General features: G+C 35.7%; 1 protein-coding gene across 2 annotated transcripts; it reads right to left on the bottom strand.

Moving 5' to 3' along the window:
* Positions 1 to 1,522: 1,522 nt before the first annotated feature.
* LOC117410445 (tandem C2 domains nuclear protein-like) lies at positions 1,523 to 14,071 on the bottom strand. 2 transcript variants are annotated; one of them, XM_059025490.1, is made up of 11 exons: positions 13,964 to 14,071; positions 12,484 to 12,621; positions 11,218 to 11,412; positions 10,174 to 10,257; positions 6,957 to 7,048; positions 6,506 to 6,622; positions 6,199 to 6,390; positions 5,703 to 5,799; positions 4,958 to 5,166; positions 3,501 to 3,612; positions 1,523 to 2,568 (listed from the first exon to the last, which is right to left on the bottom strand). In XM_059025490.1, exons 1-10 carry the CDS (start codon positions 13,974 to 13,976, stop codon positions 3,511 to 3,513), a joined length of 1,239 nt encoding a protein of 412 aa, XP_058881473.1. In that variant the 5' UTR covers positions 13,977 to 14,071; the 3' UTR covers positions 1,523 to 2,568; positions 3,501 to 3,510. The 2 variants fall into 2 exon arrangements, with proteins under 2 accessions (XP_058881473.1, XP_058881474.1); XM_059025491.1 differs by having other exon boundaries at positions 11,218 to 11,406.
* Between the last annotated feature and the right edge of the window lie 1,914 nt (positions 14,072 to 15,985).

Genomic DNA, 15,985 nt, shown 5'->3' with positions numbered 1-15,985 from the left:
TTTGGGTTTAGTTTCTTGCGAGGTATAAACAAGCGCGAGCGGTTTTAATGTAATTGACATTGAGAATGAAGCATGTCAAATGTCTTCATTAAACAGTTGTGAAGTTTAGCAGTTAAATAAACTACAGTTCAGGCATACCTGAGTGTAAGAAAAAACAAAAGGAACTGTAGAAATCTTCATGTACATAGGTGATCGCTACATTTTTTCTGTTGTCTTTTTCTGATTAGAAAAGCCTTTTGTACGAAACGTTTCCTCGGCTTCCACTGGTACCACGTATTTACTACAATTTTGTTTTATAAAATAAAATCTACTTACCCCTACAATGACTGTTTTTGTAAACATTGTATCATGTGCCAAATTGAAGCATTTGTGTTCATCCATGCAAGCTCACCCCTCCCATTAGGTAAGTAATGTAATTTTAAAAATGTATTATTTTTTTTATATACTGTTGGCTGTAAAAAAAAAAAAAGCAATTACTGTATTAGTTTTGTTGATATTGCCTTGTAATGTATGTTTTACATATCAGTACTAACTGTGCACTAACACAGGGCAGTGGGGTCACAAAGTCATTTGTATTGGTATAAGGGGGTCGCAGTACCGCGAAGTTTGAGAACCGCTGCGAGTGTTTGTTGCCTGGTTTAAAAAGTTATCCTATGACAGGACTTTTTTTTCCAGATGAGTCTCAAGTTCATTAGGCTACAACTGTTTATATTATATTTACAAATAATTCTCTCAAAATTGAAGTTTTGGAAAAAATAAAAAATAAAATAACCAAAAGAAAACAATTAAGTTAAGGAGAAGGTTTCATTTCCGCAAGGAACATTTCTGTTTATTCTCTTTAGCCATATTTTTGTTGATTGAAACACACCATGAGCCAGATTGTAGCAGGGATAAAGAAACCTTTGCTCTAAGCCGACGGTTCAATCCAGCGAAGCTTGGATGGAAGCGCCCGTAACAAGCTGTTTCCGGGGCATTGATACGCGCATTGTGTACTTGCATCGGTCACCTAGGTCAACCCTGCTTTATCAAAACGGAGTGAAATCGCGTAGCCACCATGCATGACACCGGGTCCTGACCCGGGTAGAGCATGCCAGTGTGAAAGGGGCTTTAGATGGTCAACTATGTGAGCTTGCCTCACGCACTGAATGCATGCCTGCCATACAGCTGCCCTGGTTTCTAAACCCAGCTAGGTACAGATGGGGATTGCAGTAACCACAGAACGTACATGACTTTTGCAGAAATTAAAAGTTTGCTGACATAAAGGGTTTTAATAGTAGTTTTGAGCAAAGTACAGGAGAAAATCTGTCCCGGGAGTCCTGGCAAATAAGGGAGAGTTGACAGGTCTGCATTAATGTGTATTGATCCTAAAATTAACAAGGGGTATGAAACAAAGTGGGGGGTAACTAAATGGCACCACTGACTTCACAGCTATGGCCTAAAGTTTTGCCACATGGCATTTTAGGATTGAGACATAATAAAAAAAATAAAAAATAAACTATATCAACATACTTCAGATCTTTTATTTAGCATCATGTAATCAAAGAAACTACAGAATGATATCACAAAATTCAAAATGATACCGGAAACCATAATAGAAGTATAGTATTTTTGTTAACGTAGCATTATTCAGCAGGTTTCAATCGACTTTAAAATTAGTTAATTCTGTAGGGTGATGCACAACTTTTGGCCATAGCTGTACACAGATATGCAATCTAGTACAGTAACATCACAGGAACTCAGTACCCTACAATCTTATTTTCAGTAATCCTAGTAATCCTGTATGTACTGCAGTACCCTATACAAAAAAAAAAAAAACAGTAATAAAAAAAATACATTTTATTTCAGCTGAACTAGTTACAAATATTCTACAAGGTCTCAACTCTTTAGGAAAAAAAGAACACTTTCAAAAAAAGTCCTAATTACAATTCTACAGCAGTCAGGGCATCATGGTTCAAACGAACTTACACCATTGTATAACTTAACTGCACTGAAGAAAAAAACACAAAACAAAAAATTAATCAGCAACATATAAAATACAAATATGAACTGTACCCCCTACATGTAGAACATACTAGACTGCCCAGTCCAGAAACTTCAGCAATGATCACTGGCCAGCACTGTTTTTTCCTGGTCAAGGCTAATATTTATAGTGGTGTTGTCTGTTCATTCTGGTTTAGTAGACTGTAGTGCTGTTTGAGCAGTCAATTTCAAATGAATCTACTATACAATTGCTTGTTGTATACATTCTTAAATACATCTAATAGCTGTAAACATCTGCATTTTACTGAGGCATACCAGCAAGGTATGGAAAAAGAAACCAAAAGGGTGGGTAAGAAAGTAATATGTATGTCATTAACATACACCCCAGCCACGGCTGTAAATGTAATATTTGAGCTATCAGTATGAGAAAAAGTTGATCAACATTGATCAAATTTCATAAGCAATTTTCCAGATTACTGCAAAAATGTAGGTGTGACTGTGACAGGGATGGCTGAGTGGTGACGTCAGGCCAGAGTCAGGAACCAAAGCTCAAAGCAGTACTGCAGTTCCAAAAAGACGTGGCGTGCGCTGTTTATACAAAAATAAAATAAAATGTTCAAACACAAAGTTTATACAAAAATAAAATAAAAAGTTCAAACACAAAACACTTGCTCACATTTAAATACAATAACACGGCAGTTCGCCGTCATCTATATACATAAATCATAAAACAAAACAAATACAAAATAATACACTGCACAGGGGCGGACTGGGAGACCCCGTTCTAAAAATAAATAAACAAAACACTGTACAGGGCTCCTCGCCCCGTTTACAGTGACATATAGGCAGATTGATTAATGGACATACAGCCCCCCCCTCCATATCCCCAGAATCTGACATTAAATAACATGCTAAACAATTTGAATACCAAGTTTCATGAAAATTGGATAATCGATTCTCCAGATATTTGTAAAAAGGTGTAAAGTGTGAAACATAGGTACATAAGACCTTCTCCACTATATCTCCTTTGCATGGGGGATAATAATATGATGCAAAATCCACATGCCTAGGGGTATTGTTCAGCATAAGGCGACCAAGACTTTGGACTATATTTTAACACCCTAGAGTGTGGTAATGCACTTATAAAATGACACCCCCACTCTACCTTACCCCTCCAAAAGTCAATTGGTTGCCAAGTGAATCAGGCAGAATGGTTCTAAAAGTTCCAAGCTGTGCTGGTATGGTCACATATCTGCACAAGTTGGAACACTTGAAAGCCAATGAGATTGCTCCTTCTATTCTTGCAATTTTATAAGATAGAAACAACCTTGACCCATGAACTGAACCCCACCAAAACACTTGCAAATTGGTAGCTATAAACCCACTGCTGGTAGTTGGTGTAAGAGGGATCCAAAATTAATTTCATTTGGAAGTGGCTGTAAAAGGCTGTGCGTATGAAACCTCAACAAAGCCACTTATCAGAATCCCCCCATCCCTTCATATTTCAGAATTAGACTTACAATTGACCCATCAGCTAAGTGTGTGCCACATGGTGATAGTATTTCCAGGGTTCAACACAGTGTTTTTCCAGTGCTCCAGAGCAACATTTTCACTTTTCCAGCCCAAGGTTAACTAAGGAAGGAAGCATAAAATCAGTAAAACTTTAACTGGTGCCTACATACTGAAAATACTGATCTAGACTTTAACTCAGTGGATTCTATTTAAAGAGTTTGATTCAATGAGGGCTAACATATGACTGTTATATTTCAAGAAGTCTGGTACAGATATTTAGTACTGTTGAGGTACATATAGGATATGGCAAAGAATTTGAATGCACTGGTTGCACTGGGACCACCTATGCTTAGCACACAGTTGTTGCACAAATATTTAGTGGCCCATGTTTATTATTTTTCAGTGTTAACCAGCCTACACAATGGTTCAGACAGCATCTGTAAACCTCACAACTCTCGACCATACTGGACTATATGGCACCCAACTGTGTCAGTACTTGCATCAGCTTGTACTTGCACTGAACTGCTCCACACTTTGTTGTATTCTACTACTGCTCTCAATTATAATTATACTTTCTGTATCTTGTAGTTGATTTTACTCCGAAAGGTAACCGTATTCATGTTTTTTTTGTAATTGCTCTTATTTGAAATCGTTCTTATCCATTTATTATACTTACTACTTGCTCTAATGGAATTTACTCTTAACTGCTCTTAGTCATAATCACTCTCAGATGTAATTATTTATTGTCATTTTTATTTTATTTTTTTATTTTTTGAACTTGCTCTTACCACTGATTTTATTGTATTCTGTAACTCCTATCATCTGTAATATGATATTTTGTAATGTGATACTTTGTAACAACTGTAAGTTGCCCTGGATAAGGGCATCTGCAAGCAAGTAAGTAAATAAATAAATAAATAAAGAAATAAATAAATAATTGGGCCATATGGGATGCATAAATTACAAGGAGAGGCTTAAGAACACAGTCAGTAACTTTGGACAGTTTATATTATTTTGACCTGGGCTTCATTTCCAGAAATGTTAATTACCCTGATCCAGAAATCTATAATATTGGAGGATTCTGTCTATTTGCTGTATTCTAAAGTAATCTCATCAGCAAGCTTTATATTTATTTACATTTCTCTTATCCTATTAATTCACCTTTTGTGTTAAGTTTACCATACTGTTCAAGTTAAATACACGACTTTAACACAGGAGGGAGCTATTTGTCCTTACTCCAATGTCAGAAGAAATGCATCTCTAAATATCTGCTGTGCACTGTACACAAATGTTTACTTTTGCTCATCTTTAAAGGTTAAAATGTGTGTAAATATACAATATATTTAAAGAACTGGTGTATTTATAAACATTTTGATTATTTCATCTTTTATTTTTTACTTGAATACATCTGAGTTAGCCACAGAGGCTTTTTTTTCCTTTTATAGTGATAAGATTGATCTCTTACCTCTCCCGAAGGGCAAACATCTCTGACGAAATCTTTGCTGTAAAGCTGCAATTGAAAGTGAACCCCAGGTAGGAGGGAATCAGTGGATGGCAGCTGAAACAGCAACCTGTCCTCCCAGCGTGCGAACCCTATTGTACTCTTCACACACCTGCTTTTCTTTTTCCTCAGCCTTACATCTTGTTGGAATAGTTGCACCTTGACAAATACATCTGTGAAGAAGCAGAGGTAATGCAGTGCAGCATCCTTATGTACAATAACAGTGTTAACTGGGTGGGGGAGATTAGGTATAACAAGAAACTCTGCTGTTCACCAATAAGAAGGTGGTTCCAAACCCCCAGTAGATCATGTGATCTGCTTTGAAGCCTGAACTTGCCCTCATTTTCTGCTTCTGTAACCCGATTACATGACACTAAATATGGTGCGATCAACATACAACTCTTGTACAATAGACATCCAACAGTAATTGATCATTGTTCGGAATATAATAATGCCATCATGTACCACTGTACCCTTGCTATACATTTAAAGAATAAGTAAAATCTGTCCGTCCCCCCGTAGAATATAATTGTTCGCACATTTTAAACATTTAGACATAGATGAGGCCTCAGATTTAACCCAATCAGTGAAGCTCAAAGTAAAGCCTAACATTCTGCTATGTAGTGCTTTGCGTATTTTACACAGTAGTCTATAATCTTAAAATATGCCAACAATCTGTCTTGATGTGTGAACAGTAAATCTCACTCACTGGCTGAGATGATGTTTTTTGCTTCCAGTATTTTCAGCTCCATGGTATGCATACCAGAATTGTAGCACAAACCCACACAGAGAGCTCCTTGGCTCGCCTTGTTTGGACAAAAAATGAAAAACATTAGAACCATGTTTAGGGTTTTCAAATGCTTCAGGTTCTGATCTAATCAGGGGTTCAAATATGAAGCATCCAATCCAGTATATTGAACATTCTGTGGTATAAGAATGTTAACGTCATATGGGTTCCACAGCCCAGATGTTCTATATTAGTACACTGCAATAAAATCAACATATAATTAACTGTTTTTGAGTATGAAACCTGACATTTTTACACTACAGCATTTTAGTGTATTTGTTTTATTTTAAAACCTAAAAGGTTATGAGACTGCACACATTTTTTTTTTTTTTTGCTTATTAATGAACTGTAGGCTTGCGTACTATTACTGTTATGTTTTTTGTAAGAAAAGAATGCCTTAAATAATTTAACTACTCACCTGGGTGCCCTGCCACTGCTGAAGATCTAGCCACAAGTCCTGCTGCTGTGGGCCAACAGTGTTTAATAGCACAGCACAGTGTCCAAGTGTCTGCCTGTGAGGCGTAAGGGACATCACTTGAAGCAAAAGGTTGGTATTTATCAATGAGGACTGGCTGGTTGAACATATAAATTCCTCCTGAAACATCGGGTCCTATGAGTGCAATACCAGAAGATACGGTATTAAGGTACATACAGTCATTAAGGTATACAAACAAAAACTGAAATATAACAGGAAATGAATACCAAATGCCTGGTAAGTAACTTACATTGGATTTCTTTTTTACTGAGGTTTTGAACTTGAAAGGTTTTTTCAGTAACACTGTTCCTTTAATGTAAGTGTCTGCAGTATCTAGATGTTTCATTTTTATGTACAAGTATTTAGCCTGTTGGTAAAAGATAGGATCAAACATTTTAGATGGAATGTTACGTTTTAAATCCAAAGTAGACACTAACTTCCTTGTATTAGATTAGAGTTGTTTTGCAATATATTAAATACAAATATGAATACTGTACTGCTTAATGTGTCTTACATTGACCATTTATAATCTGCACATCCATCTGGGTTACAGTCTCCAATTTGAAATGACTTTCTTTCAAATGACTTTATTGAAAATAATTTAGTGTATGGCAAAGTGGTGTTCTTATTTGGTGTTCTTTATTTACCTTCATTAGATTTTCTAAACAGTATTGTAATATTTATAATAAAGTCCATTGTACCTGCACTACAGTTACACACAATTGCTGCTTGTCTGTGTTGTAAAAGAGTTGTATGTTTAGCTTTCCAGTTCCTTGTTTTGAATTTAAATAATCTGTAAAAAAAAAAAAAAAAAGAAAAGAAAAAAATGAAAAATAAATGTAAATGCTTTTGAATTCACAATGGGCTGAAGGTCAACAGATCTAAAGACTTTTGTCAACATTGGTCCAAATTAATTAGCTTTTATAGTTTTACCTATGATTGTTTGAAGTTAGGGTTGAAACCATAACCTTCACATAATTTATCAGGAACAGGTACATATGAGTACAGCGTTTAAGGCACTAGTCAAAGTGTTTGCCTTCTTGACCTAATATTTTGATGAGTGAGGGTTTTGAACTTATATTTACAATATGCACACGTTTACAATACAATACATCTGTTCAAAAGTACCGAGACATGGGCTTTGAATAAGGCCAAGTGATAAGCTTAACTCATCAGTAACAGATGAAGGTTTCATGGAAATAATATGAACCTTAAATAGTGTGAACAGCTCCAATAAAGATTTGTTAAGTGTTTTCATTTTAGTAAGAATGTAAAATGTATAGTCAAACTACCTAATATGTTAGGACCATCATATGCAGTAAGGAAGTATCTTTCTGTGAGTGATACCTATTGTTTGTAATTGATTTAATCTTCCTGTTCTTCAGGATTACAGTGGTTAAAGGAATGAAATAATTCCATAAATCTTACTTTTGGGTAGTCTGTTACAGATTTACTGTGTATCTGGGGTCAAAGCTATGACTGAAAAGCATGTCAGTCACTAGGGGAAGCAGTTGGCTAGTAAATCACAGGAATGAAGATGTTGAAGGATGGGGACAATTTTTTTTTCCAGGTGAAATTAGACTAACTTACTATGGTATCAGATATAATATTTTCTTAGATGAAAATACATATTTGCTATAATATATGTTACTTTCAACACTGCATAGGTGAGCTATAGCTATAGCAACTTGGTGCAGGTATGAAAGATCTTAACTAATATATTCTTCTTGTTTAGATTCACTTTGTATAATTTTTTTGTCATTATACCCTGGTAGCTTTAAAAGCCAGAAGTTTAAAGAACCCCTGTAAACTCAATATAGCTCTCAAACATGTCGGATCTCCAATTACACCTAGTACACCAGAGTGTAACCATTAACCTGTACCCCAGCAACACTCAGCCCCTAGTAGATGGAAGACATAACACATTTTGTTCTCTGTACTGTAGATGAAAGATTGTATTTCTTACATAAGTATTTATTTAATCCACCAGAGGGAGGGAGACACGCTAATGGCTACACTCTACACTCTGCTGTACTCGTAGGTTGTACAGTGCATGATTCTGAGAGCTATACTGAAGCCACAGAGTTGCTTTCAACTTCTGGCTTTTAAACATCACCAGGATGACTGAAAGTGAATCTAAAGAACTAGAAGAATACATTTGTTAATATAACTCTGAGACTTGAAGTAGAATTGCTGTTTCAAAATGTGTTTTTGTTTATCAAGTTTTTAATCTGAAACTGGAATGTGTGTGTCGCAACTCCCCTTTAGAAAATTGAGTTATATTGTAAGTAGTCATTTATCAGCGATCAAATTATGGCAATGTACCCAGCTGAGCTGCTTCACTGAAGCGAATAGGAATGTGGGTCTACTTGTAGTGCAATGATTTACAATGATACAACACAATTAATTTACTTTTTTAAACTGGAACTGTATCAAAGCAAAGTGAGTGAATATTGATTTAAAGGGTCTACCTATTAGAGTTTGGTAGCCCCCCCCCCCCCCCCCCCCCCCCACATAAACATTTAGCTCCTGAAAAAAACTGTTCTCTTAATAAAAATAGCATTCAAAGTAATCAGAAATATGTTGTTATCACTATGATCTTACACTTCAGATCCTGCATGCCGTTAGATTTTTCTTTACTGAAACGCTATTGCCAGTATTTTATGGTTATCATTAATGCACCATGCATAAGCTTCTTGTCCCTCTCACTTTTCTTGGTAATCAAGCCAAATAAGAGCTCAGTAGTTCAGGACAAGCCCCACAACGCTATTGATTAGGTAAAAACAAAGTATTTTATTGATGCAGTATGCGAGGAATGAACTAAACGAATTTGGCATTTCACCTATCTGGATTAAAGATCCCGTGCCTGGCCGTCGGACGAGGCAGGAGACCCCCCCGTAGCTTTGGGAATAAGAGTAACAGAAGTGGGTGACAGGGGGCGGGAGGTGGGTTTGCGAAAATGAAACACAGGGGGTATTTATAATGGTGATGATTAATCAGTAGGGAATGAATAGGGGATAATTGAATGATGTAGCGAATGAGGGTTTGTCCATCCTCCCAAACCTAAGTTATAAACTTTATTTATAGAATGTGACCATAGGCGTGCCAATATGTTACCATTCTTAAGATTTCCATCCATAACTATGAAACCCTCAACAGTACAGCACTTTTAGAAATACTGAAAGAAACTTAAGCATGTACAAAATAAATATGTATTCTTTAATCGCAGTTGTAGGCTGTATTGTTTTTTGTATTTATTGATGTATTTATTCTGTTGTGTTGCAATAACAATCGATTAAAACAATTTACAGAGGAAAGCCACAGATGAGAAACTGGCTGTGACAGCCTGTCTCTCGAGAGTCTCATGTGGCCAAGGAAAAGACAACAATCCCAGAAGAGGTGGAACTTCACCTTTGGATATGCTGGTTTGTTCTCAGGGGACAGCTGCTTCCCGTAATGACTGACCCATAAAATACTACATTTGGTAGCATAGTGTTATTGGGCTTTCCTTTTCTTTAAAATATTAATAACTCTACTAAAATGCCAAAAAATCTCCAAAACCCTAAAAACTGGGAACCCTAAGTATTCAATATGATTTCACAATAATTTAATGTTTAGCATTTTACTTTCGATGTTGGACTCTTACTACAACGTTTTTGATTTGCAATACTGTTGCACTACTGTCGTATACAGTACCACAATGTACCTATGGTACTTTTTTCTGGACTGATTTCCTTTCCCTTTTTGTAGGCATCTGGTGCCGTTGGCATAACAGGACCTACAACAAAATACAGATCAAGTATATGTGTACAGTAATGATCAAATGTGATGACTGGCTGTGGTGTTTTCCCTTGAGACAAATTTTAAAAGTGACAAAAAAATATCCCCACTAGACAGATGTCAATATTAAGTACTTACTAGTTTTTTTTGGCTTCTTGGCAGTGACAGCACCTCCCACTATTTCTTTTTTCTTCTGATGGTACTGTTCTTTTGCAAGTGATGCTGAAACAAATCCAGTGTTTTACTTTACTGTTCACTTTTAAAAATATGATTTTAATGTCAAAAGCAAAGTTTTTAAGACAGTGGCTTAAATCCACTGGCCACTGTCTAAGGATTCAGGATTTAATCGAAAACTTCTAGATGAACACTGCCCTATAACGCAATGTTGACATAGCACATAGTAACAAAAGGCTATGTGGCAAAAATTATTCTAAATGTTAATGGCTCCTTCTAACACAAATAAACTGTCAAAAAAAAAAAAACCAAAATCCTCTAAACAGTAAGGTGGTCCCTTTACTTTAAAAAGTTTAGCAACCTCTCCACTAGAGGAAGACACTTTATACAGTATACCTTCTCCTAATATTTTCTATCTGTACACAAATCCTCAGATAATAATTGTCAATGTATTCTTTTTAATTTTATATGTATTTTTTTTTTCTTAAAAATGTAGTTGTCGCCAATGGTTTTTTACCCCGGTTTTCTCCCCAATTTGGAATGCCCAATTGTTATTTCTATGCCTGTTCACTGCTGCAACCCCCTCGAGAAACGGAGGCTGGAACACGCGTCCTCCGAAACGTGTTCCTGCCAATCTGTCATTTTTCACACTGCGGATCCACCAGACCTATAGTGCCGGAGGACAACACAGATCTGATGGCCCCACTGCAGAACTACAGGTGCCCTATTGGCCACAGGGGTCGCTGGTGTGCAGCAAACCGTGGATTCCCCTGCCAACCAAAGCTCTCCCTACCCGCTGGCGCTCTGCCCTAGGAACCCCCGGTCATGGTCGGCAGTGACATAGCCTGGATTTGAACCTGCAATCTCCATGGTATAGAGAGCATCCTGCACTCCATGCTGAGTGCCTTTACTGGATGCGCCACTCAGGAGCTCTTATTCTTTTTTATAAATAACACACTAGTCCCCTGTTCTGAGAAAATGTGCTTTGCTTTTGTGAAGGTACTGTACCGAGAGGGCCCTTTTCATCACAGGGCAAAGCGGAGATCCTTTCTATTGGTTGCATGGGCAAATGCTTCAGATTTGGTTGAGGAAAGGCAGCTGGTCTCTCATCTAAATGTGCTCTCTTTTGCTGCGCCTTTGGTTCTACTGCTTTCTCTGACTGTGGTTCACAGTGTTTATCTCTTCCCCCTGCCCTTTCTGTTACTTGAATTAAAGAAAAAGAAAATACATTTTTACTGGAGGAGATTTATAACTCTCTTGACAAAACAGGACAACATGGTTAAAGTGATTGCAGCTAACAAAATGTACCTGTTGTTCACTTCAATTCATTATACAGGTCTCAAATGTGCAGTGTTGAAAACAAAACACATGAACTTTCTTTAACCTGATTTAGTACCCGATATAATGAAAATACACATTTGCTATTTCTTTCAAAACTGTACATTTCAGACCTATATAACTATAAAAGTGCACAACAGGTAAAATTTATGGAAGTTAGGACAGTATTACACCTAATTCACTATTCCTTAAACAATATGCAAGTATGAACACATACATTTATATGTGTTTATATGTGTGTTTACATTGGTGTGTCTCTGTTTATAAATTACCAGGAAGAAATAAATAATTCACCCTGTTACAAGTTCCAGGAACTTCTGGGTATTTTACCACACAGTACATTTCCTGCATTAAACTTGATTTACTTGAAGGGAAATACACCATCATCATTTTCAGAATATTTCATTAATTACCTGTCTCCTATAATGTGGGTTTTAAATGATCTTATACTGCTGTTTCTGTTCGATCATTATTTACTATACTTACTAACTCTCTCTGCAAAAAATGCCTCTCTTCAACAGCTTCTAAAAACGGAATGTCATTCGCAGTGTTGCTGATTCTTTTTAGCTTCAGATGGCAGTCAGCAGCATGATAATCACTGATAATATGATTCTTTTTAGCTTCAGATGGCAGTCAGCCGCATGATAATCACTGATAATATGATTCTTTTTAGCTTCAGATGGCAGTCAGCAGCATGATAATCACTGATAATATGATTCTTTTTAGCTTCAGATGGCAGTCAGCAGCATGATAATCACTGATAATATGATTGTCGTTAATATTTTTTTTTAGATGAATAAATTATCAAGACACATAAACATGACTGATATAAATGACTATTGTTCCAGTCCTTGACAAATGTTTCGGATAATGCTTTCAACAGTATTATTAACAGCATTGAACATCTATAAAGCCTATGTAATCAGAAAAACCTACCGTTTTTAATTTTATGCCACAGCTTCAACAGATAAGTGCATTTGAAGAAACACTTATTTTTATTCTTGAAAACAATGAAAACAATTGTCACTGCAGTACCAGCAACCAGAAGCAGCCCAATCGCAAGCAGTATACAAGCTACAATAAAGAAAGAAATAAACAGATAATTTACTGAACCATCATTGGATAATATTTTCAAACCATTGAAAAACAAAGCTCCCGAGTCAGCGCAGGGGTGGTAGCGGTGAGCTGAGCCTAAAAATAATTGGCTATTTCAAATTGGGAGAAAAACGGTAAAAATCAATTGGCAACTACTAAATTAAAAAAAAGGTATTCATAAGTTTCCCTGAAGCGTATAATGATGCCAATATGTGATGTTGACCTTAGACATTGATTAAACATTGATAAACCATTAACTAAATATATACCATATACTGTAGTACATAAACCATATATTTAATTGTATTGAAACATGTATTTACCTTAAATTAAATTTAAATTTAATATTAATCAATATATTTATTATACAAAGCATTAAATATGTATTTGTCATATATAGATAGTGCCTAAGCGGACTAATGTAAATTAGTTGCTTGCAAAGGACGCTGGGGGTTGGGATTTTTTGTGTGGAAACTGCGATTATTTGTTGATTATTGTAAATATTTGATTACTGTTTTTGTGATAATTCTCCAAGTTATTGTTCATTTGGGAGTATTTCTGTGATTTGTTATCTGTGAAAGTCACAGAGGTGTGTGCAGCCACAAGAGTGGGGAGGTGCCTGCGTGCATGTGCTTGTGTTAGTGAGCGGGAGTCAGTGATTTTGGCAATCTCTTCCAAATAAACACCTCTGGTGTTTTAAAAAGAGCTATCTTGCTTCCTTTATTAAGCCATAAAGCTGATTTTAAGTGCCCTGTTTGTCTACAATATATATATTTTTATGTGCCATATACAAGTACATATGAAATGTAATATTTCAAATGTATACATGTATTTTTCCCATATGAATTTTATATTTCTCAATATATTTACTTTATATTTTAAAAGCATTAACGATATATTTAACATATATACACATTTATATATTTTAAATACATAAAACATTTAAACCTACTGTACCAACTCGAAGCTGAGGATCACGTTACTATATATTAACAATCATGTTATAACATTTTAGTGAACCACTTACTGAATTGATAACTATGAAGTGCAGCTAGAGTACAATGAGATAAGCCAAGGATGTTAGGGGGGCTTTTGTCTCCAAGTCTGTATATCAGTATGACATGAAATGTATGTCAGGTACGGATTTATAGAACCCCCGGAATTAATGCTTTAAAAAGATGCTCTTGTTAGTTTCTAGAATATAATAATAAGCTATGACAGTATAAACAAATACAATTTTAAAACTAAATTTATAGCGATTATAGTATATTAAAATATTGATAATTTCACAATTGCAAAAAGATGCATGTTTTTTCCTTACCGACATAGTCCATTCTGAATTAAAGTACCGATCATCAATACAGATGAGTGCATCGAGTGATGAGCAGTAAAGACATGGACAGTCTAACCAGATCCGACCAGATTTTAATACTAGCTCGGTGGCTGTACCTGAAGCCAAGTTAATCGATTTTTAAAGTTGTTTCCTGGCAGGAAGAGAATGTCTGAGACCAGGAAGAAAATACAAATAACAGCCTGGGGCTTTCATTCTTCAACACCTGTGCCGAGGGATCATAAGAAGCTTATAGACATAACACATATTTTAGTATAGACTACAGATAGTATCTGGCATTTCCCTTATCAGAATGATGTCTAGCACTGTAGAAAACGTTTACTTACTATCACCCCAAAATGTCAACAGTGTACTTTGGATAAACGTGAGTATTGTATAGAGGAGCATCTGTCAAAATGCAATGATAAAGTGATTATCCAAGCAGAGATACCCTGTAACATAAAAAAAAAAAAAAAAAAAAACATTGAAATGATCGCTTTATAAAACATTTGTTTTCTAACAGCAATAAGACTAAAAGGTATTGGGTTCTACAGATGTCTGTAAAAGTTAGTAAAATGCCTAAATAAATTAATACAGTGGCAATATTGACATGCTCCACCAACATTTAACATCCTTTAGACATTTAACTGCACAAGACATGCCTTATCTATGGTTTAAGTAAGAAATGCTGGACAGTAATGACCTTATTTAGCTTTTAAATGAAGCGTGTCTTTGAAACCAGGAAGTAATTAACAGTAATTAACCACTGTTTATCTTATTAACCCAAATAGAGCCTATTGTAGATGGTACAGGAATGTTTTATATATATATATATATATATATATATATATATATATATATATATATATATATATATATATATATAATAGGCTGTAACAATAATTAATGACTTTAGTTATTAACAGATTTAGTGTTTTCTTTACCTTGGCCCATGAAGCAATGCTTCACTCTGTAGTCAGATGGCCTTTATTGCATGAAACCCCCCACCAATTAGGTCACAAGCCCAGCACCTTGGCAATGACACATCACAAAGCACCAAAATAATGTTGAAGAACCCAAACAGGATGTTAGCTTGTTCTTCTGTTTTTCAGATATAATCTAATTATTTCCCCTATACGGGTAGAGACAAACTAGAGTAACTACAGTACATAAAGGTTGCTTGTGCAACAGGTTGTGCTGTAGCTACTGCACTTTTGTATGTGCTGTACCCTGCAGGTGAGATGAGTTCAAGTCATATGAGCACTATTACCTGCCACTGCAAAGGGGTTGACCCTCTAGTGAAGTAGTATTCACTTAAGTCTGCCTGCTGCATTGGTGCAGTGATGCTCATTGCCAAGCTAATTGTTGAGGTTACAGTTGGAAGTGTTGAAGACGTATCCCCTACGTTATTAGTCTATGGAAATGCCCAGCCGAGGTTGTTATTGCTATCATAAGGTGCCTCAAGCTAAAAAAAAAAATAATAAAAAAATAAATAAATAACTTAAAAACTGTTTTATCTTTTTCCTGTGCTCTGCGTTCATTTGATGCCCCTTTGAATCTTTTGCTCCGTACTGGGCATTACTAACAACCTGTGCAGTAGGCAGTTGTTTTAGTTCCCAATGGTCTGTCAGACTTATAAAGAAATATATTGTATGCACGGCAGACGTGTTTTTTTGGAAAATCATAGTATGGAACATCATAGAAGTATGCATGGATTTTAACTGTTGTTGATTAACATGTGTGAGATGAAAAGTTATGATATGATATCGTTTTGTTGACTTTATTTGTACAGTTGACATCAGTTTTATCAGATTTAATATTACTTAACATTCCAGAAGTTTTGAAAGTTCTTTCACCCAAGTCATACTTTAGTGTCGTTTTCTTATTTATATGGATCTGTACTTCATCTTAATTTATTCATTGTGTATAAGAATACATATTTTATAACATATAAATAACAAAAATAGTTACGAGTGAGGGTTTCATGTTAGCTTGGAGTATTGACTGCCAACG

This window comes from Acipenser ruthenus, chromosome 6 (assembly GCF_902713425.1).
Source record: "Acipenser ruthenus chromosome 6, fAciRut3.2 maternal haplotype, whole genome shotgun sequence".
NCBI classification, from domain to species: domain Eukaryota; kingdom Metazoa; phylum Chordata; class Actinopteri; order Acipenseriformes; family Acipenseridae; genus Acipenser; species Acipenser ruthenus.
Note: the sequence above shows the minus strand (reverse complement) of the source record. Positions and strands in the feature narration are given on the sequence as shown.

Coding starts and splice junctions, on each gene's coding strand:
- LOC117410445 (XM_059025490.1), bottom strand. Junction 11,413..12,483: donor GTGGCATAAAATTAAAAACG/GTAGGTTTTTCT, acceptor CTTTAATTCAAG/TAACAGAAAGGGCAGGGGGA. Junction 5,167..5,702: donor AAAAAACATCATCTCAGCCA/GTGAGTGAGATT, acceptor GCTTCTTCACAG/ATGTATTTGTCAAGGTGCAA.